Source organism: Nipponia nippon, unplaced genomic scaffold (genome assembly GCF_047370975.1).
Source record: "Nipponia nippon isolate SJK-2023a ecotype South Korea unplaced genomic scaffold, ASM4737097v1 scaffold_2, whole genome shotgun sequence".
Classification (NCBI taxonomy): domain Eukaryota; kingdom Metazoa; phylum Chordata; class Aves; order Pelecaniformes; family Threskiornithidae; genus Nipponia; species Nipponia nippon.
In genome coordinates this window covers 56,661,684-56,682,486 of record NW_028262336.1, presented here as the reverse complement: position 1 = coordinate 56,682,486, position 20,803 = coordinate 56,661,684, and the positions used below count along the sequence as shown (strand labels likewise).

Sequence of the window (20,803 nt, the reverse complement as noted above, 5' to 3'; positions counted from 1 at the left end):
GAATAAATATACAGTCTGTTCTGCTGTTGAGAAAATACAGTTCAATTAGTCTGGACTACCATATGATACACAGTTTCTCCCTTTCTGTGGGATATAATTAGGAACAAGATGTAGCATCTGAGGGACTCACGCCTTTGAAGAACATGACAATTTTTTAATAAATAAGAAGGAAGATGTGAAAGTTGCCGGGTACCCTTCTTCTCACTGTGGGGAGCTGAATAGGCCTTTTCCTGTCTGGCCATTTAATTTGCTCGTTTGTAGCTAGACTTGCATGAATCACTGCAAGCCTGCTCTGAGAGACGAGCTGCACGGCTGTGTGACCATCTGGGAAACATGAAGGGAGGAGAGTAGAAGAGAAGAGAGGGGAAGAGAGGGGAGTGAACAGAAGAAAAAGTGGTGACAAAATGATGGAAAATGGCAGATGAGCGATTAGGGAAGCTTCACGTTACTGTCCTTCCAACTAGTCACTGTTTGTGACAGTAGTTGAAAGCAGCAAGCCAGCCTGCTATTCTGTTCAGTAAATCACATGGTGGAAAGGCCCTTGAACTTTGCTACAGAGCTGCCTAGCACTCTCCTGCAAAATGAGCATTAGGCCAACAGGCAGATGCATGAGGAAGCTTCATTTTTGTAGTGTAAAGAAAGTGCCTCTTATTTGAACAGCAAGGTAATATGCAGCACTTTGTCACAGTCTTAGAAGACTAAGAGTTTTGTTGTAGGCAGCTATCTCTCCTGAATGGCTTGGGACCAAAGTGATGCCCTTGCAAGTCTATAACCTGTATAAGCTAAAGGTATTATTTCAGTCAATATGTCATAAAGTTAAAACTAATCCTGATATGAAGATGGGGTGATTGATTATACAGCGTAACTGAAAGGAAACTGTGTTCTCGAACTTATCTGGCTTGCTAATATTCCTCTCTGAAGTGCCAGATCCATCCAAACCCTCTTAGATTTGGTGTAGAAAGCATACAATCGTATTTTCATAAAGACATTTTGTTTCACCCTTCGGACACTTTTTATTCAGGTCCAGCTTCTCATAATCTGACTGATCTTCTCATTGATCTTTCACTAAGCAGTGGTTCAGCCCAAAGATGCAGTGTGCCCAGGAGCTCTGGCTCCCAGCTCTTCATGCCAGGAGCTGGAATGGAGGGCGTCATGCGCCCCAGGCATCTTTCCTGGGGAAGCATTGCCTGGTGTGGCTGAGGGCTACCAGGGTCTACATCTCATCAGAGATGGGCTACAGCAGGCGCTAGGAGAGCAGAGCTCAGGGATATGCTTGGGTTCCCCAGCACCCCCAACACCCACAAGCTATGAGTGTTGCTGATCTGAAATGTGCCTTGTTGCACTGCGTTTGACAGAACCGTCATCAGTATCTGCGGAAGGACCGTTTCTGTTGCTTAAATCATGTTCTTCTTCTTTCTGTAGACATTTTTCTAGAGTTCCTCAAGAATGAAAGTTTGTTTTGGGAAAAAATGCTTTGTTATGAATTTCAATAATTCCCTATCCTTTATTTTCTTCATAAGGGGATGTTTTTAAAATAAATATTTGAGGTATGTGGGTGTTTTATTTGTTTTATTTTTAGTCTGTTATATACAATGTGAATACGGTTGTATGCATACACAAAAAGAACCTTTATGTCTATAAAATATAATACAAGATATTATAGTTTGTACTAAAAACTGAAATGATTATAACATTTCAGTTCAAGAACACTGCTTAAACAGTACACTTCAACATGACTTCCTTCTTTTTTTTTTCCCACAGTAAAATTTCAGGAAAATATACTAAAACATTTTGAATTCAGACAGAAAAGTATTTGCTCAACAGAAAGTGGTTTAATTAAGGTATCTAGCTATCTCTGTAGGCAACCATATGTATGCATGCTTCAAACATGAAGTAACTTAGCAATACATTCTGGGCTTTACTTCCCTCTTTATTGTTTGAATCATTACTGGAACAGCTTCTTATCTTTTGTAAATCGCTGTAACTTCTTTGGTTCTCATGCAATAATGCCAATTTATATCAGATGAGAAGATCTGACCTGAGCTAGATTCAGCTCATCAAATTATATGCAGCTTGCGTTAGTTTAAAATCCATTGCATTCTTATGATGCTATTGAAACTTTGCATGGTTACCTTTATAAAAAATTTCCAGAAATGTGGGGTGTACAAAAAGCCCCCAGAAACTTGCATACATCTGTTTTAGATAGGAAAAGGCAGAAATGTTTTCAGGATTATGCAAAATCCTTTGTTAGCATGTTAATCTTGTTAGTGAACAGTCAAATCTGAGGTAATGTCAAGAAAACCTTGGGGAATGTGCCTGAACTATCCTTCCAGTTAAGTTTCCCAGTTATTGGCCAGAAAATTTCTGGATTTTTCCTTGTACGGCAAACTGGGTCACCTAAAAACAGATTTTGAGGCCTAATGATCTGTATTATTGTTTACTATTCCCAAGGAGATCTGAAGTTTTTTAAGCACTGAATTAAAAATATTTTATTAATCACTGTAATTTCCTGATATGTGCCATTTCCAAGTTACACTATAAATTAGTCAATGAAAGCATGCAATTGGCAAAGCTTAGTCAACTGATAAAGTCATTTAATGACTGACCGATATCCTGGTAAATAACTGGAGCTAATTCAACATATAATCACAGTATATCTACAAGACCTTACCCATATCATAGATGTTTTTAGCACTTAAACTTTTTTACAAAATTTGCTTTCAAATAGCATGTAAGCTAAGTGATGCAGGGAAACTCAGAATACTCAAGATTTTTTTTCTGGGGTCTAATTGCATAGTATATTGCATTTTAAATTTAAAATTAAACACATTTTAAAAGATGGTATGTTTAGAAAACTTTAGAACATAGTTTGAGAACAACAGGCTGGTATATGCAATGTGAATAAAAAGTCCTAATTTGGGTCTACAGCTGCTGATTGCACTAAAAAATAGTTTGAAATAAATGCGACTCAGTTAAATATAAATGTTGTTCAAAATGAACCTCAGCTTTCTAGAAGAAGTTGCTTAGTCATACAAAGACTATAAGATACTGAAGATCTGACCTCAGAGGAGGCCCATGAAGCCCCACTGTTCTGGAGGAAGCTGCCTACACAGCACCACTTGCAGGGTAAAATGTGACTCAGTACTGCACATCCTTACTCTTCTGTTCTTAGACATGGGGCTTATTCTTTCTCTTTATAAAACTTTTGATGTGTGCCATGCAGCACAAAGTTTCACAATGGGAGAAGCAGCTTACAAAAGCAAGCACTTCTAGTCTAAGGAGGGCTTGCAAAGCACTATCATGTCCCTGTGAAAATGAGCAGTATATGGTCTCACAAAGACCATTAGCAGAAAAATCCCTTTATTTTCTCTCTTCATTTGGGAAGAATAAAAGTGTAGTTTGCACTGCTCTACATACTCCATAGGTGCAAGGACTGAGTCTCAGCTCTGCGAGCATGTATTATGGAACAGCTCGTGTTCTCTCCTGTCCATAGCAGGAAAATGGCTCTCAGTTTTGTCTTAGACATAAACCCCAATTAGAACAACAAATCCTAACTCCATAAATTATCAGCCCTTTATTTCAAACACTGAGCCTGCCCAAGTGGTCATAACCACTGGGAAACAACAGATCTGAAACTAAATAACACAGCCTAATGTCTTTCTTGATGTGAGTCTACTCATGACAAACTTTTCTATGTAGCCACTCCCCTAAACTCATCAGGATCTTTTATGTAATTTCCTAACACCTTCTGCATTATGCAAATTTTATAACATCACATACATGTCATCATTCATTAAGATCTGGAAGCCAGCAAAAGAAGCTATAGTGTTGGATGTTGGCATCAGGCAGGCAATCTGAGCTGCTTTGGGATCATTATTTTCAGCTGCTCTTGAAAAACTGTAGATTTTTTCTTGAGACCCCTGTTTGTCACTATTCTTCTCATCTTCTCGCTGGCTTTCTGCCTCAATGATGCACTCTGGCTCTTCATATTCTAGCTTGGTTTGTATCATTGCATGTTCAGTTTTGTCTATCCATTCCTAGGAAAATGAATGTTGATGTTGGCAGGACTGAGATATCAATCAAAAGAAACCTGGCTGTACAGACTGATTTTCCTTTAGTAATGGCATCTTTCCAGGATAAGCCACAATGGAGAAGATGAAAAGGAAGCAATATAAACAAGCAGGACATAAGATAGCATGATGGAGGAAAGGCAGGATGGCAGGACAGCAAACAGGACTCCACAAACGCATACAAACTCCTACTTATTATCGAGACCACATTAAATACATCTTTGTATTTAATCAGGGTCTTTAGAAAGCCTTGGATGTGTAAAAAAACTGGTGTTCCCTCCTTGATAGACTCATGCATTCTTTGACCCAAGCCCTGACTTAATCTAAATTGAGACTGAGTTTACATGGAGATTTACACAACACAGTATTTCTGTATTGAAGCTTCAGTATTAATTTGCATTCATATCTTTCTTCTTCAGTTTCAGTTTAAAGCTATCTTATATTTAGAAAGTTTTCAGTTTGTCACTGAAACATTATTACTGCTCTTTGATATTGTCATTGGGTTTGAAAATGTAAATATTTGACCTGTCTCCACTCAGAGGAAACTTAGTAGTAATTAGCATAAAGACAGCCCAATTAATACAGAAAAATATGTCACATATGTGATGTCATGAACTCAAGAAGCAGTAAGAAATCAAAAGCAAAAACTGTGATCTATTTATTTGACAGCCATTTCATGTCTAAAGGTTTACCAACCATATACCTCTTTGGGTAAGAAAAGATGCTTCCTACTGTGACTGATGCCTCCAAAGGCACGAGTGCCATCACTGGCTCAGTTCTAAGTCTCACAGCACTTCACAAACATAAAGGGCAAGATCAGGTTGAAGCAAGCTCCCTGAGCTAGTGTGTGCAGGAATGGATGCAAACACCACAATGGCATCTCACTGGGTATTGTGCCTCTGGACACCCTTAAATTCTTCTCCAGCAATTTCTCTGTCTCTTTGTATAGCAAGTGTCCTTTCACAGTGCCAAAGTAGCACGACACTGATTGTATGAGCTCTGGTATGTGGTCTGTGGATCCTCTTGATGATGTTGCACGAGGGGAAATGCTTTTCTCTTGGGTCAGAGAGCGCTTGTGGTATTGTGTGCAAAGGAAGTATCATTAGCTACTTTCAAATTATTCCCAATACTGTAGAGTTCACAGCCTTGCTAGGAAGGCAATGTTTACCTGGAAGTTTCCGTTATGATCATTAAAGAGATCGGCAAATATGTATTTTGGATCCGGTATAGCAGGCATGACTGACTTTTGAAGTCTGCAAAGAGGAAAGAAAAATACAAATCGATGTTTTGTTATAGTGTAGTCATTCATGCAAAAATCTACTTCAGCACAGTTCTGTAGCCACAAATATATTTTACGTGACAGTACTCTAGGCTTGATTTCTTTTAAATATGTTTGAAAGTCAAAAAGCAGTTATAAGAGTATGATAACACCATAAGGCTAAGAGTGATTTTTCTGATGGATTTTCAACCAGCCCCATCCTAGTAAAATCTGGACTCTGTACAAATTTCCAGCTAGTCAGCAAGTGCTGTTCTTCTTCATGCAGTAGTCAAAGCTTTACAGTCCCCTAGACAGGGGAGATGGTGCAGCAACCAGCTGTACTGCCTGACTTAGTGAACACAAATGTAAACTTGAAACATGAAAGTATAGGAGAAAAAACTCAACTTATGATCTAAAAAGGTTATGAGAGTCCCATATACCTTCAGATCATTTTCTGAAATACTGCATTTTTGGCTTTTTTTTTTTTTCCCCACAGAAAAAGCCAAAACTTGGGGCCTTTGCAGGTTTTTTTTTGTTGTTTGGTGGCTTTTAGATTTTAAACATGCACAGAGTCATTCAACTGCAAATCCAGATATTCTTATAGTCTTATTAAAGTTGACTGCACTCAAGCTTACTTCAGCCTACTGCACAAAAGAATGTCAATTCACAAGAAATAACCAAAATAATTAGCTTCTCAGGATTTAACTAGATTTCTAAAAAAGATAAGAAATTAAGTGGAAGAGACAGAATTTTATCCTGAAACATTGTCTTTTACCAGAATTGTTCTGGTTTTGAAAATTAAAGGCCTTGGTGTTTGGAAGGCCAGGATGCATTATCGCTCAAATAATAATTAAGCTACTGACTTCTACATCTTCATGATGATTTCATTTATCAGATAAGAATTTTGAGTGCTAAGAGACTTGATCCTGAATGATAGCTCTATTTTCATGACATGGTTATTTAGTAGTAACCAATAAAATTATATTTACCTCTGCCATTTACACAGAAGAATCAAGAGGGTAAGTATCATTAGAAGTACTGCCAGCAAACAACTTAAAACAATTACTGTGTTTGACTGAGATTTTATATCATCATCACATGAATCTAGGAATAATCACAAAAAAAGTATGTGAAAAAATTATTTTTTGCTTTAACAGTAAATATTCCTAATCACGCCAGAACATCAACTTTTATTTAAAAAAAAGAAAAAAATGTTTTTAAGTACAGATAAGACAAATTCAATTGTTCAATTGAAACTGAAAAGAAAAGCCATCCTTCTCCAAATCTTGCAACAAATGAAAATTGTGCTTTTATTTATCTAAATTGACCTGGTACAGGACGAAGGAGAGGGCTTACAGGAAAAGAGTAGAGGCATTATGAATGAATCTAGTATTTCTTCTCATCTTCACCACATTGCATTGACAGTGATACAGCAACTTTATGCTAAGATCTATATATTACATATACCTACTTACAATCACTAAACTGCAAGTGCAATTTTACATGTAGCCTAAATGTCTTATTTCCCAAGATAAAACGAACAAACAAACAACATCTCCCCCACCCCAGCGAACAAAAAGCCAGCAAACCACAAGTGCTGATACCCAGAAAGTAACTAGTGACATGATATCTTCTAACATACAGGTATATAAAACTAACTAATGCATTTGTTCACTTTTTGGCATTCTCAGTGTTTTTCCTCCAGCTTTTGTAATGCCACCTCAAAACTCTACCTCCTACTACTGACCTTCTGCTCTCCACATAAATACTGTAAAAACTAACCTGATTATTCATACAGGAGCAACTGTCTAGCCTGTTCCACCTGCCTGCTTTGTTTAGCTTGCCAGAAAGCCACAAGAAAGGTGATCCCCGAGTAAGTACTCAGAGTCTATGAAAATTCTTGAGCACAGTTTTCTTCATGGCTTCCTCTGACGTTAGATTTGGAGTCAATAATAACTCATTAAAGTCCTGAAGTGAAGTGTTTGCCCCAAGGAAGGGACTGTGCAAATGTTGCTTCTGATCCAGGGGCACCGAGAGTGACTGAACCCTCCATGCTTTCTGTCCTTGCAGTTACCTGCTGGCAGCCTCTGGTCGAATGGTTATGTGCTCACCTCTCAGAGGTGCTTAGGGACACATTGTCCTCAGTATTTTCTAAAGGGCATTTGCCAGCAACACCTGAGGACGTGCTTGCAGACTCACAATTTGCATGGTGGAGGAGGCTTCTCTGGAGGTCAGCACTGTAGTTACTACTAGTGCCCAGGCTACACATACCCATGCTCCAGGATTTCATCCCAGCTTTGTGTATACAGATTTTCTTCAGGTGAGCTAATAACCCATTGCATTTTAGAGAACACAGATCTGGGTACACTGGACATCTGGGTGTCTCATAGTTCTGATAAAGCCTAATGGGTAGAATTTTGTGCTTAGCTGATACGATATGAATGTGCTGGGATGGTTTACAGTCTTTTCTTTATTACAACAAATCTGCTTTTTGGTTTTGATAACCAGTAGAAAATGGTCAATCACACTCAGTTAAATGTGTCTGTCTGGTGGGAAAGCAGTCCTGATACTGACTTTGCTTCCATTTCATCTTTTTTTCCCCTATCCTCCTTGTTTTGATAAATCCAGCACATATGAGCATCAGACTGCTATGACCTCTGGTTCTGTAGTTCAACTGGATGTAGTTTCAAAACAAACTGCCTTCGAAAATGGGGCATTAAGGATTTTCTTAGGGTTCAGGTTTGATGTCCACATATCATATGTGGACACACACACACATATGCATCACATTGCTGTCATTGGTGGACCCTAGACACTATTGTAAGACAAATAATAAGGACACTCTTAACTTTGCTGATTATGGCATAAATTTATAGTGTTATGGGCCATCAGGAACAAAGTGGACAGGAGTTAAACACAGGCAATTAGACATCCACATGAACTTTCTTTCATAACAGAAGATGGAGCACAACAGTGCAACATTAATTTGCTTCATGTTCCCAGTCTCTTTTGCAGTCACCCCTTCCCCATTTGTACTTAGACAATATATGAATCTAGCACAGCTGTTACCTAATAAAGTGCCATTCATCCAAAATGTTTCTGCTTCCCAATCACTGTTGTAATTAACTACGTTGCAGTAGGGTGCTAGCCTCTTCAGTCTGACCCGGAAAGAGTAGCATTTCCTTGGATCAAAGCCTTGTTCTCCAACACTGCAACACTTAGAAGTTCTGGACTGACAAGGAAGGTGTATCATCGTTAATTCCGATTTTCAAGACAGTGCTTCAGAATGCTACACTCAGTCATGGTCACAACTAGAACAATGGATAGGCCAACCCAAAACCTTAGAACTGTATTTTAACTTCTCTGAGTTTCGAGGAATTCTGTTTCTTGACTAACTCTTCACTATTCACAGCATTCCTCATTCTTTGATGTTGAGTTGAAGGTCATAACAATCATTACATAGTGCACTATGTTACAGTTGCATATTTACAATATGCAAAGACACTTCAATCCACAAAATATTTAGAAGTTATATTTGAGACTGGAAAGGTTTAAGTGAATGAAATAATACTGAGAAATACTTTAGAATAAATACAAATCCTGTGTCGTCTCTTTTCTTTCATTCTATTTAATTTTTTTCCCTCCCTTTTTTTCTCTCTTTTAAACTCTACTCTGCTTTCTGCTTTTGTCTTCCAAAACTCCTCTATTCTGAATGTACGACCTTTCCCTTAGATTGTCATCAGCTCTTTGGGTGACAACTAGAGACAACTCAAAAAGTAAATTATTTCTGGCATGGCAGGGATTCAGGATCCTAAAAATCTAACTTTTCTGCTACCAGCTGTATTTGAAAATATAGGATGGGAGAAAAATTTGAAAACAACTCTATTTTACATTCTGTGGAGATGTTACTTCCAGCTCCTTCTAATGTTGTTGATTAAAAATGTCATGTCTAACTCACTTGCCAGTCTTTGTCAAACTTGCTTTTGTATTGAAGCTCAAGTTTCAAGCACCTCACAGGTCGCTCTGGTTTATTACAGCTTACAGTAACAGTGTCCTCTTTCCAGAAGAAGGTCACATTTTCTGGTCGATTGGGCTTTACTAAGAAGAAAAGAAACAAATTATGCTACAGGGTCTTAAAAAGAAATACTTTTCAGTTAAAATTATTGTTATTCCTTCCTTGTCCCAATCTTTCTCTGAGCAGTAAATGAAGAAGGTGGACTTTCTTCTTGGAGGGCGCATTTTTGTAGCTGACCTCCCTATTAAACATCAAAATGGAGCTTGACACCATGACACTGCTCACCATTCGAGATGCCACATTCAAAGGCAGATACTATCTCATGTCAGAAACCTATTGCAAGTACTTAAGGAAGGACTCTAGTCTCCTTATACTCGCTGCAATCAAGAGAAAGAAAAAGGCTTCTTCACTGGAAAGGGACTGACAGATTACCGTAAAACCTACAAGACACACTTGTGCAGCTGCTGGAGGCTATGTGGAGTATGCTGGGGCATCTGCAAAAATCACTGGGTGCCTGCCTGTACACAGCTGAATCTACCCCTCACTGTTTTCAGATGGTCCGAAGAGCATGCAATGGTTTGATCCATGTAGCTGATTAGTCTTTAGCAGTGGGAAATAAAGAGGTGAGAAGAGTGTTACCTGCTTTCTCAATCCTTCTAGTTGCATTTTTGTATTATGAAAATTCCGCCTTCCTAATTTAAAGACTTAAGTCTGATCCTTGATATTTGTGCTTTGCTACCTAATCCTTTTGGAATTCATTTTACTATCAGTGGGTGCTTAATAGCCAAATTTGAGGATCAGGCTGCAGCTTTCCATAATTTACCAGATATTGGTAAAATTATGAGATATAAAAGTATTCTCAAAGTTAGATGCCTTGACATGTTTTTGTTTAATCCCTTTTGCTAAAACATTATTAATAAAAGGTAATAGTTTATTTGGAATATATCTATTTTTTCAGATAATTCTGCATTGTATATTTTCTGCATGATTTTTATCAGAAAAAATCCCTCCACTTTAAATGCTGTAACTATGTGCAATTCCAGAAGATTTTGATAAACCAATCTCACACTAGAAGTGAAATATGTATTTGGGGGCAGGAGGGATTTAGTAAAACGGGACCGTTGTCTCTCTACTAGTAGGAGGATGTCTCTTTATGCTGTCAGAATGTACCAGAGCCACTCAACTAATTTCTATTGACATCTGATGATGGTTTTATGACAACGTCTTTGATAAGAAGTAGTTTTCTGCCTTACATCCCATGGAAGATGACAAAAGAATGGAAGGCTGAAAACACAAGAAAGATCACACAGCCAGCACTAAGAAAAGAAACTATCAACTTTTATTCATTTTCCTGTTAGGAATATGGAGCAGACCTGCACTAGACTAAGGACACACATATATTTTAGTATTTTCATCCTGATTTTGAAACTGTGTTTTCGGACAAATCTGACTGTCCCATGTAATCTCACTCAGCTGCAGCTGCACACAGGCCTGTGTAACTACTGATGACCACAAGGGATGAAAATCAACATGAAATAACTATAGTTTGGTTTTGGCACACACACTAATAACATTTTATACACCAATATAACTGATTTCTTCTCAAACTAAGGACAACTAGAGAATCACTGAAGACACTGGGATTACCAAAGTAGTTGTGGTTTTACATACTTACTATAAAAATCAGATTTTAGTTTTTTAGAAAAAAACTCTTCACTTCCATTGCTGTTCCTGATAGAGATGGCAAGGGTGGGTCCTTCAGTCTTAAAAAGACATCCAGAATTATATCCTTGATCCAATAAATAGATGGGACATGGCTTCCAAACTTTGGGCTTGCCTTCATCAAATCTATAAATGAAATAATTTTGGTGAATGGAACACTCTTACCAGTTAACACAAGCTAATTCCATTTTGTTACTGTTCTTTATTTCTTTCTTTTTCAAATGCTCCTACCAAGAAAAGTCTGCATATGGAATTTCTTGAAGTGTCAAATTTCATAGTGATGTGAGGGAATTCATTACCCAGACCTCACTGACTTTCCAGCCCTGGGTTTTGATGCAGTCTGAAATTATCAAGTTTCCTTCATGTTGTTTTTTAATAAGAGAATGACTGGCTGAAACACATGTTTTCATGAACCTGTTTCCAAGATTGTACTGCTAAAAGTTCTTTCACATATACCACCCAGAAAGAAAAGGGAAGATCAAGTGCTATGACTGTCTTTAACCAAAACATTAAATTTCTGTTAGTCGTTAATGACGTCAGTTAATAAGGAAAATATACACACATGTGGAAAAAACATTTTCAATAGTGTAATTAGCATTAGCATTTAGCACAACAACAGAAGAGGGACAAATCTTTCATATAATGTCTGTTGTGACTGACTGTTCAGCAGGCTTATTGATTTGTACAATTCTGTAGCAGGTTGTGAATACAAACAGGTTTCACACTGGATGATTAACAAATGTTAAAAGCATTTTCAGGTACAGTTCACAGATGACTCCAATGGACTTAGGTGTTTCAGCCTCCCAAAGTAAATCCTTTAAGAAGGGAAGAATAGGCACTGTCAATACTCACGTATAAGAAAATGACACATTCTCGCTGGGAAACAGTTCTCTTGCTGCCCATGTGATCTGCATCTTCTCATTATTGAAATTGATTATTGTGGTGCTGATGGCATCTTTCCAACCTGCCCAGAACGTTGACAGAGAATATGATTTCTGAAGTGAATATGAAAAGCAACTCCTGACATTGGTAGGCAATCAGTATTTCAAAGATACGTACGTGATAGACTCAGATGATCATAAAATAAGAAGACATAAGAATATCTAAAACACAAGGAAACAATAAAATAACCTAGAGAGGTTGAAATTAGAATTTCAATATAGCAAAATGAAAGCATGCATAGCAACACCAGAGAGCACCCCGTAGTCCCTGGGCCAAAAGGTATAGACTGATTCACATGTATGCAATGCATAGGGTCTATACCTTGAGGCCAGCTTTCCCCCATAATACCTGCTAAGGTTTTCCTGCTAAGGAAAACTATTTGGGAACTAATCCCACATGGAGCCTGTGTGTAAACTGTCAAATATTTACTGTAAGAAACAAGGGACTAACACCACGGGTCAAGACCCATAGGAACCCAGAGGAGATCAGCACAAGTAGGTGTACTGCGTATTTGATCTATGTGGTTCTGGCCAATTCCACCTTACAGACAAGCAAGATCACTTAATGTCCTCTGACTGCACACAGATCTTATTTCCTCTTCTGACCTTCTCCTTTTTATACCTCTTACTAGGAACAGAGGTATTTTAATTCTGTGTCCATCAGGATTCCACAGACACTGAAAATAAATCTGACATTGAAAACTGGAGAAATTAAGAAGGCAGAAGGATTAGAAATCCATTCTATATCAAAGAGAAGGGCGAATTATTTATTTTGCATTTTATAATATATGAAATCATATTTACTTGAATGAACCAAGAGGAAGAAACTATATCTTGAATATCAGCAAGAAATCACTTGAGGGTAAAATTTGCAGACTGCTCTCTCCAGACATTAAGTGTCTACTACTAAAAACTTTTGCTGGAATATTCCTGCCTAGCAGGAGAATAGAGGATTTTAGCTTTGATTGCTATCTACATTTCATAACACTGTGGACTTTTGAAGGGGTTTAAAGTTGAAAAATTTTAAAACATTTCTTATGAGCCTTTTATTGCATACAGTGATCTTGAATGTTCATGGGAATCAGGCCTAACTGTCGTCATGCTTGCTATCTTTTGCTCCATAATCAACACTAAGAATGTGAGAAAGGCATGTGGGTTCAAGTAACTGTTTTGCCTATATATCTGCATCCAGGCATTTTATAACTTCTGTAATTAAAGTTAGTCAAAACATTTTTGTATAGGTGTAATTGTGTTCTAACACATTTTGTCAAAATCATTCAAGAGACAGTTACGACAGAAATCCAAGAGACACTGGGTAGATATTTCTATGTGCACAATAGTTTGGCACAATGACAGATGGCAAAATACTGTTTGTAGGGCATGATTTTGAATCAATTTTTAAGTCAAACATGAACGAAATTCTACAGTTTAATCTCAGAAGATGTCTTAACATCTCTGCAGAGAGCTGTGCACACAAGTCTTCCTGTGCTTGACAAAAAGATTTCAAACAGGCTATGTGCTAAGCAGAGAGGCATGCAGTCTCACCAGTAGGTCGTAACAAAGAGTGGATATCTGAGAATCCTATCTTGGTCATAGCCAAATAATCCAGGCTGTGCCAGGACCCTTACCAGACGAAGGGTGCCAGCTCAAAACCCTCACTTAGACTTGGGCACCTGGGTGGCCGCATTGAAAAACACAGCAGTGATTTTTCCATAATTTGGAGAGTGGGCTCGACATCTAGCATTTATCCCATTGCTCTCTGGCTGTGAGGTTGCAGCAGTTGGCTCACAATGTGAAAGATCTGCTTGCATTGACTTCTAGTGTTAAGCAAATGGTGCGGGTTGGGTTTATATATGAGGCTGGTCTCAGGTTGCTCAGTACCATGGAGCTGCTAGTATCTGAAGTCTGAAGGGAACTGTAAAGCAAAGAGGTAACTTTACTAGTGAAAAGTAGGTGTTTGCAGATGTCAAATGATTGGTAAAGGTTTTGGGGGGTCTTGTAGAATTTGCTATGAAAAATGGCTCTAATTGGTCTGACGTATTCAGTCAGTTTGGTCACAAGGGCTGTACAGGTACAGAAAAAAAGGGAGGAAGAGGAAAAAGGGAGTTTATAACCTAAACAGGCAACACCATTAAAAGAAGAGAAGAAAGGAGAGAAAAAGCTTGTTTTAAATACCTCCAAGAGGAAAATACTGCAATGCTATAAGTTTTATCCCTCCAAGTTTAGAGTGGTAAAATAATATTGTATTGCTTAGTCTTTCGGAATGAATTTTCTCTTACTGGGCAGTATAAATAACTTTTTTTTTAAAATTATGTTTATAGGGAAATTGGTGGAATTAACACAGATATCACTGGTTTATTAATTGCGAGAGAGAGCACACAGAATTTGCTCATACAAATTTTTTGTATACACCTGAGAAAAACTATGGTGCCAATATTTACATTGAATAGGTGATGTATGCTTGGAAAGCTCCTTGAACCTGTGACCATGTATCCCACATCCCTGACACTGCCAGCAGAGAAATAAAAGATTTCAGTAAAGTGGTAACCCACCCTTCCCCCTCCGGACAGGTCAGCTCTTGAAATCCTTTTTCAGGGTGCCACATTTTCCCTCAATTCCAATGCAAAAAGGACACCAGCATGAAACCCCTGAATCCTATAAAGTTCCTTTAATGGAGTGTTCAATCTCTTCAAACTTGCGGTGGGTGAGTCAAGGTGTGGTTGGCTCTAGAGATGGATCATAAGGAAACCAGAGGGACCACACGGGATTTCCGCACACTAAGGAGCAGACACTAAGTAAAACCTGAGGGTCTGATCTGACTGGCCTGTTGGAAGGCAACAAAAGCCACCAATTCGTTCTGAAACTTGGACAACACTCATTATTCTTTTTTTCAGTTATATTATGATAGGTCTATACTACTTATTAGAAGCTGCAATTCAGAGATGGACACTAAATCTTGGGTTTGGCAATGCATATTTTTTTGGATGACAAAGAAGAATATCAGTTTGGCTCCAGTCCTGCAGTGATTTATCGATGGACTTAACTTTTTGACACTCTGAGTAGTCCACTTGACTTCAGCAGGATTACTCAGAGCACATCAACTTAAAAACACATATAAATCTTTCTAGGATCAGAACAATTTTCTGCAAAAAACCTAGATATTATGAATTGAAACTCTGGGATTTTAACATTTAAATATAAACTCCAGCAACTGCAGTTATTTAGATACTAAAATAGAAGGTAATACTTTAGCAAATACTTTAACAATAAATAGAACCATTTTATAAAAATGGAACAGAAATTGTAAGAAACTATCTGGTGATATATATATATATATTCTTTCCTGTGCTCTAGTTTTTAAGAACTTCATAAGAAATCAGTTTTATCATAATTAACTAGCTATGTAGGACAGAAAAGGCTTTACCAACCTTTTATTATTAAAGACTGTGTTTCTAGAGCTCTAGTCAGGGCAATTTTCTACTGCGCTTTCTCATTTCATTTGTAGCCTTTTTGAATGTAGTATGAATTGTGTTTTGTGTAAATGTTCAGTAAACATTTGCGTGCATCTTTTCAAATTATAGCATGTATATGTTGCATAATTCGCATTTCAACATGAAAAGATGCATAGCCTAAGTGAGGTTTTTAGAGTTTGGATTAAATTGACATCAAATCCTCCGAGGATATGTACAGGTTATCTGAAATATGGTATTTTCTTATGATGATCTTTCCTTTGCCTTTAACTGAAAAGGTGTTTACTTTCTTTTTTTTCTTTTTTTATAAGCACCTATACACCTATATTTCTGGACGCAGAATCATTCACATATTTTGCTAATGGAAAGAGACAGAGAGAAAGAGAATAGAGGGGACCATTTCTTTCCCCCTCTTTATGACGGAATTTTTATTAATCCACCCGGTAACACCAGATTGTTCTCAGGTAATGTGCCAGCTCTTCCACAGCAATTGTAATTATTTAAAGCATTCTTCTATTCATGATCATAAAGGCACACAATAGACCAAAGTAACACATTTATGATTCTTCTTTGTATTATGATAATGGGTAGATGGAAAGGTCAAAAATATTATGAGTAGGCAGTCCCTGGGCTAAAGAGGGGTGGCAGCAACTTTCTGTCTGAGGATGGCCTGCTCGTCTAGCTAGGTATGCAGTATTTTGCAGTGCTGTAGGACACATACCAGTGCCCTGGAGCATGAGCTTCAGAGACAATTACCCAAGTCTGCATCTTCAGTGAAACCAGACAGGGACTGATAGGGCTCCACACAAGTCTTTAACCTCACAGGCACTGCTGGGCACCTTGCTCTTATCAGAACAGAGAAGTGTGGAAAATACCACTTATGATGTGTGGAGAAAGTACTTTTACAGGGGAAAAAAAAGAAATTTCCTGGAGCAATAAATTGTGCAGACACAACCATGAGCAAGAATATGAGCAAGTACATTCCACCTCCAAGCCACTTTTCAAAGTTTATTACTGAGAAAAAATACTATTGAAGGAGAACATTGTCAAAAGGCTGAATGTCATGGAACAGATCAAAAAAGAGAAAAAGAAGAGGCAAAATGTCAATCTGCAAAGATAACAGAATGGAACATGCATGTACTGGAACAGTTGCAACCTCATTGAAGCATAACAAAAAAGAAAAACCACTTTTGATTTCCTTACATTGATGAAACCTGATAAGTAACCACATGTTGAACTTCCACATATTGCAGCACACTGTATAGAAACTACTGGAGAGTAAGACCCAGATCTGAGTCTACAGTCTTTAGTTACCCTTAATACTACTGATCTATGAGAACAGTTTCATTTCATTAATAGGAACACATGTAGGCAAAAGTGCAACTCCTTGCGCACCAGACTGCTGAATTGAATGCACAGGACAGAGACTGAATAGGAAATCTCTTTTCAAGAAAAGGAATAAGACAGCAAGAGAGCGGTTTTTATAGACATTTTGAGGCGAGGCATAATCCTTATAGCATAATTCTTATAACCCATCAAACTGAGTGGTTTTTTTTTCAGAAGATTGCCAACCATTGCTAGGCATCATGACGCTTTGCATCAAATAAGCACCAGAACTATAATTTTCAACTTTTGTTCCACAAAGTCGTGCCATCAGTCTAGCATGGCTGTAGGTGGTTGCCATCTCAGGACAGGTAAGACTCATGTCCCCTCACAGGAGAGCCAGTGACTCACACGAGCAATTAACACTGGAGAATCAGGTGGTGCTGCATTGCCAAAAATGGTACTTACCATACGTACAGCAGAACAGAGAGCTGATTTATAGGTTGATAAGATGAGAGCATAACCTTAAAGTATTTCTTTTTCCTTATAAAATGAATGACAGGGAACTTCTGATAAATTAATGAGTGAAGATTAGATTATCGGTCTATATGTTAGGCTTTATGTTAGATTACTGTAAGAATCCATTTATCTTTGGCAAGCTATAAGCAATGGCATTGCAGACAAACACATGAAATAGAGACATTCTTGTATTTAGATAGCTAAATAACTGGTCTTTAATGTCTTTGTTAATTTTACTGTTTAATAGTTGTTGTAGTTTAACCCCAGCCAGCAACTAAGCACCACACAGCTGCTCGCTCACTCCCCCCGGTGAGATGGGGGAGAGAATCGGAAGACTAAAAGTGAGAAAACTCGTGGGTTGAGATAAAGATAGTTTAATAGGTAAAGGAAAAGCCGCGTGCGCAAGCAAAGCAAAGCAAAGCAAAGCAAAGCAAAGCAAAGCAAGGAATTCATTCACTACTTCCCATTGGCAGGCAGGTGTTCAGCCATCCTCAGGAAAGCAGGGCTCCATCACACGTAACGGTTACTTGTGAAGACAAACGCCATCACTCCGAACATCCCTCCCTTCCTTCTTCTTCCCCCAGCTTATATACTGAGCAGGATGTCATACAGTATGGAATACCCCTTTGGCCAGTCTGGGTCAGCTGTCCTGGCAGTGCTCCCTCCCATCTTCTTGTGCACCTGGCAGAGCACGGGAAGCTGAAAAGTCCTTGACTAGTGTAAACTCTGCTCAGCAATAACCAAAACATCAGTGTGTTATCAACATTATTCTCATCCTAAATCCAAAACACAGCACTCTACCAGCTACTAGGAAGAAAACTAACTCTATCCCAGCTGAAACCAGGACAATAGTATTTCTACTTTGATGCTTTCTCAGGTGAAAGATAATGCTGGATATTTTCCCATTCTGTTCATTCTTCCAGAATACTAAGTGCTGAAGTCTTACCTGGAATCTGTTTTATCCATCTTTGTCCATTGTGAAGGCTAGTCTTTTTTGGATGCAGTCTACTCTGTTATAACCTATGCCTTAGACAGTAAGTAGTCCTGCTTAAAGAACAGACACAAGCTTAGCAAGTTCTGCCTTGATTTTTAATTAGAAAACTTTCATAGAAATCTGTTACTATCATCATCATTACTGCTTTTTTTAAAAAAATCCACTTTCATCTCTGCTGGATATCAAGTTCTGTTTGGTTGATTCTTTTCACCAAAAAAAGTACTGAATATTGTAACACATGAAGTAAAGTACGCACAGAAATATTGCTCACTAGTATATCAATTTCTTAAATAAATATCTGTGGACTTGAACTTACCAGGAGATTGTGACTGAGAAGCCAGCAGGTTGCCCAGTGTGAAGATCATTGAACATGCTTGAAAGATGAGTCTCATGGTTGGAATGACACAACAGACTGCGAAGAGATGAGTAATTGTAATCTCTGGACTTTACTCTTTGATCATTTTATACCAGAGGCTGAGGGGAACTGGAGGAAATGACTACAGGAAATAAAAAATTGACATATCTCATGCTATAAACAAATGAGAAGTGCAGGACTTCGGAATGCACACCTTCTTCATACTATGTTAAAGAAAATAAAATTAATTTCTCAGAATATGAGTCTCTCTCTTGTCAGCACTTTGCTTTATCTTTTCACAGCTGTATCAATCAGAGTGGACCGTAGCCCTGATCCAAACGAGGACCAGGTAGCTGTGCGTAGCTGTGGCCGTATCATACCACGGATGAAGACACTGACCTCAACGTGCCCAGTGACCTGAGAGTAGGAGAGGTACAAACAGCCTGCCTCCCCACTTACAAATCAGGAGCTGTTCCTGCTAGCAGATGTTTATACTGCCACTCCACATGCCTGGTGCACCTCAGCTGACTTGAGCCACTTCTGTCCCCAGATCAGAGGCAGAAGTTGTGGGCCTTTTTGTGACAGAGAGAGCTGAGAGCCTACAGGTAGGGAGGCTATTACACAAGAGGTAGCACTAGGATGAATTTCCTCCTCTGTTGTCTGGACTCATATATGCTGCTATAGCTTCCAAATATATCCATATACCTAACATCATAGATATATATACACTATACCTATACCTTATGTATCCATATACCTACAATTATACATAGAAGGTGGAAAATAGAACAGTGTTTTGCCTGAGATTAAACATATTTTAGAAATAGCAGAACTTAAAATCTTATAATAATCACAGTTATCATGTCTAAAGAGACCTATTTTCTGTAGGTCTGCAGTAAACTGGGCTGAGACTACATCCACATAGTAGCGCAGCACACAGGAGCAGTGAAGCAGTGGGGTGAAGCAGTTGGTGCTGAGGACTCAAGAGCCACACAGTGTGGATGGGGACAAAAGAGAGCTAGACTAGCACCCGTCCAGGCCCACGGGCTGAATGCCTGTTAGCTGTCAGAGTCTGCTAGATGCCCTCCTGGAGCGCATATTCTGGGCTAGGCTCACTGAAGAGGAACCCAGTGCGCCACTGTGTGAACAAAAGCATGGGGATAATTAGGAGATTCACTTCACAAGGACAGTCCTAATCTGAACTGACAAGTCAGTGGGGCCCTAGCCTGCTTCCCTGTCCAGCAAGAGCTCAGGAAGACAGGCCTGAGTGACAAAGTGCACTCTTCTCTGGGCTTGCTGGCTGCTCCCTTCATGCCCTGGTAAAGGTTTACAGTTTACTTTTCTAGGGACACGTGAAACAGGCAAGCACACCAACTCCCTTCAAATCCAGTCTCTCCCTTCATTAAGCATCACAGAAAATAACCTGCTCCATGAAATCAACAGGTAAAAATATAAATGGTAGACCTCAATTCCTATCTCTGTTTCCTAGCTGGTCTCGAGCTTTTTCTGTGCTTGCAGCAGAAAAAGTATAGGAACCTTCTTCTCATGCAGGGGCATGCTTGGCCAGATGAATGACTCAGTCATGCTGCATGCAAAGTGGCCTGAGCACACACACCATACTGCCTTCTGGAGATCTCATCCCCTAGACTACTTTTTGCCTCCAGTTTCTCAAGTAGGGAGAGTGGAAGTTTGTCTGCCGCAGATAGTACTAGGTAGGGAGCTGGATCGTGGCTGGGAATACACCCAGAAGTGCTGCCATGATTTCTGTTTAGGCTTATTTTTATTCCTCTTAGAGCCTTCCCTAACACGTTAACTCTCCTTTTTAATCCAACAGTACTGTTTGTCAGATGAGACCCTTATCAGCTTTATCATATAATCAAAGTCTCCAGCTAGGTGTTGTGATACCAGTTTTGATCTGGCTATTCACTTTTCTTGCTTTGGCTACTTTCACTGGCTTATCCATTGCATATCCCAGGAAGACCTATTCAAATCTCAGTGACTCTTGGAAAATCCAGCATGACTGACTGACACACATACAGTACTCTGTTAACTGTCTAGCCCCTGCTTTGATCAAGTTCCTCCTGGAACTGAAATAAGTAACACGGAACTGAAATAAGTAACAAAGAACTGAAATAC

General features: G+C 38.7%; 1 protein-coding gene across 2 annotated transcripts; it reads right to left on the bottom strand.

Annotated features, from left to right (window-relative positions):
- Positions 1-1,574: 1,574 nt before the first annotated feature.
- On the bottom strand, positions 1,575-18,737 carry CRLF2 (cytokine receptor like factor 2). Of its 2 annotated transcripts, none has more exons than XM_009461870.2 (8): positions 18,629-18,737; positions 11,918-12,029; positions 11,019-11,191; positions 9,287-9,426; positions 8,398-8,560; positions 6,318-6,432; positions 5,239-5,323; positions 1,575-4,037 (listed from the first exon to the last, which is right to left on the bottom strand). In XM_009461870.2, the coding sequence occupies exons 1-8, from the start codon at positions 18,702-18,704 to the stop codon at positions 3,765-3,767; spliced, it is 1,137 nt and encodes a 378-aa protein (XP_009460145.1). In that variant the 5' UTR covers positions 18,705-18,737; the 3' UTR covers positions 1,575-3,764. The 2 variants fall into 2 exon arrangements, with proteins under 2 accessions (XP_009460145.1, XP_087614002.1); XM_087757876.1 differs by lacking the exon at positions 1,575-4,037 and adding an exon at positions 4,591-5,142 and having other exon boundaries at positions 18,629-18,724.
- Positions 18,738-20,803: the final 2,066 nt, after the last annotated feature.

Coding starts and splice junctions, on each gene's coding strand:
- CRLF2 (XM_087757876.1), bottom strand. CDS start 18,704: ATGAGACTCATCTTTCAAGCATGTTCAATGATCTTCACACTGGGCAAC. Junction 12,030..18,628: donor TTCTCAGTCACAATCTCCTG/GTAAGTTCAAGT, acceptor CGTTCTGGGCAG/GTTGGAAAGATGCCATCAGC. Junction 5,324..6,317: donor CTTCTGTGTAAATGGCAGAG/GTAAATATAATT, acceptor TCCTCTTTGCAG/ACTTCAAAAGTCAGTCATGC.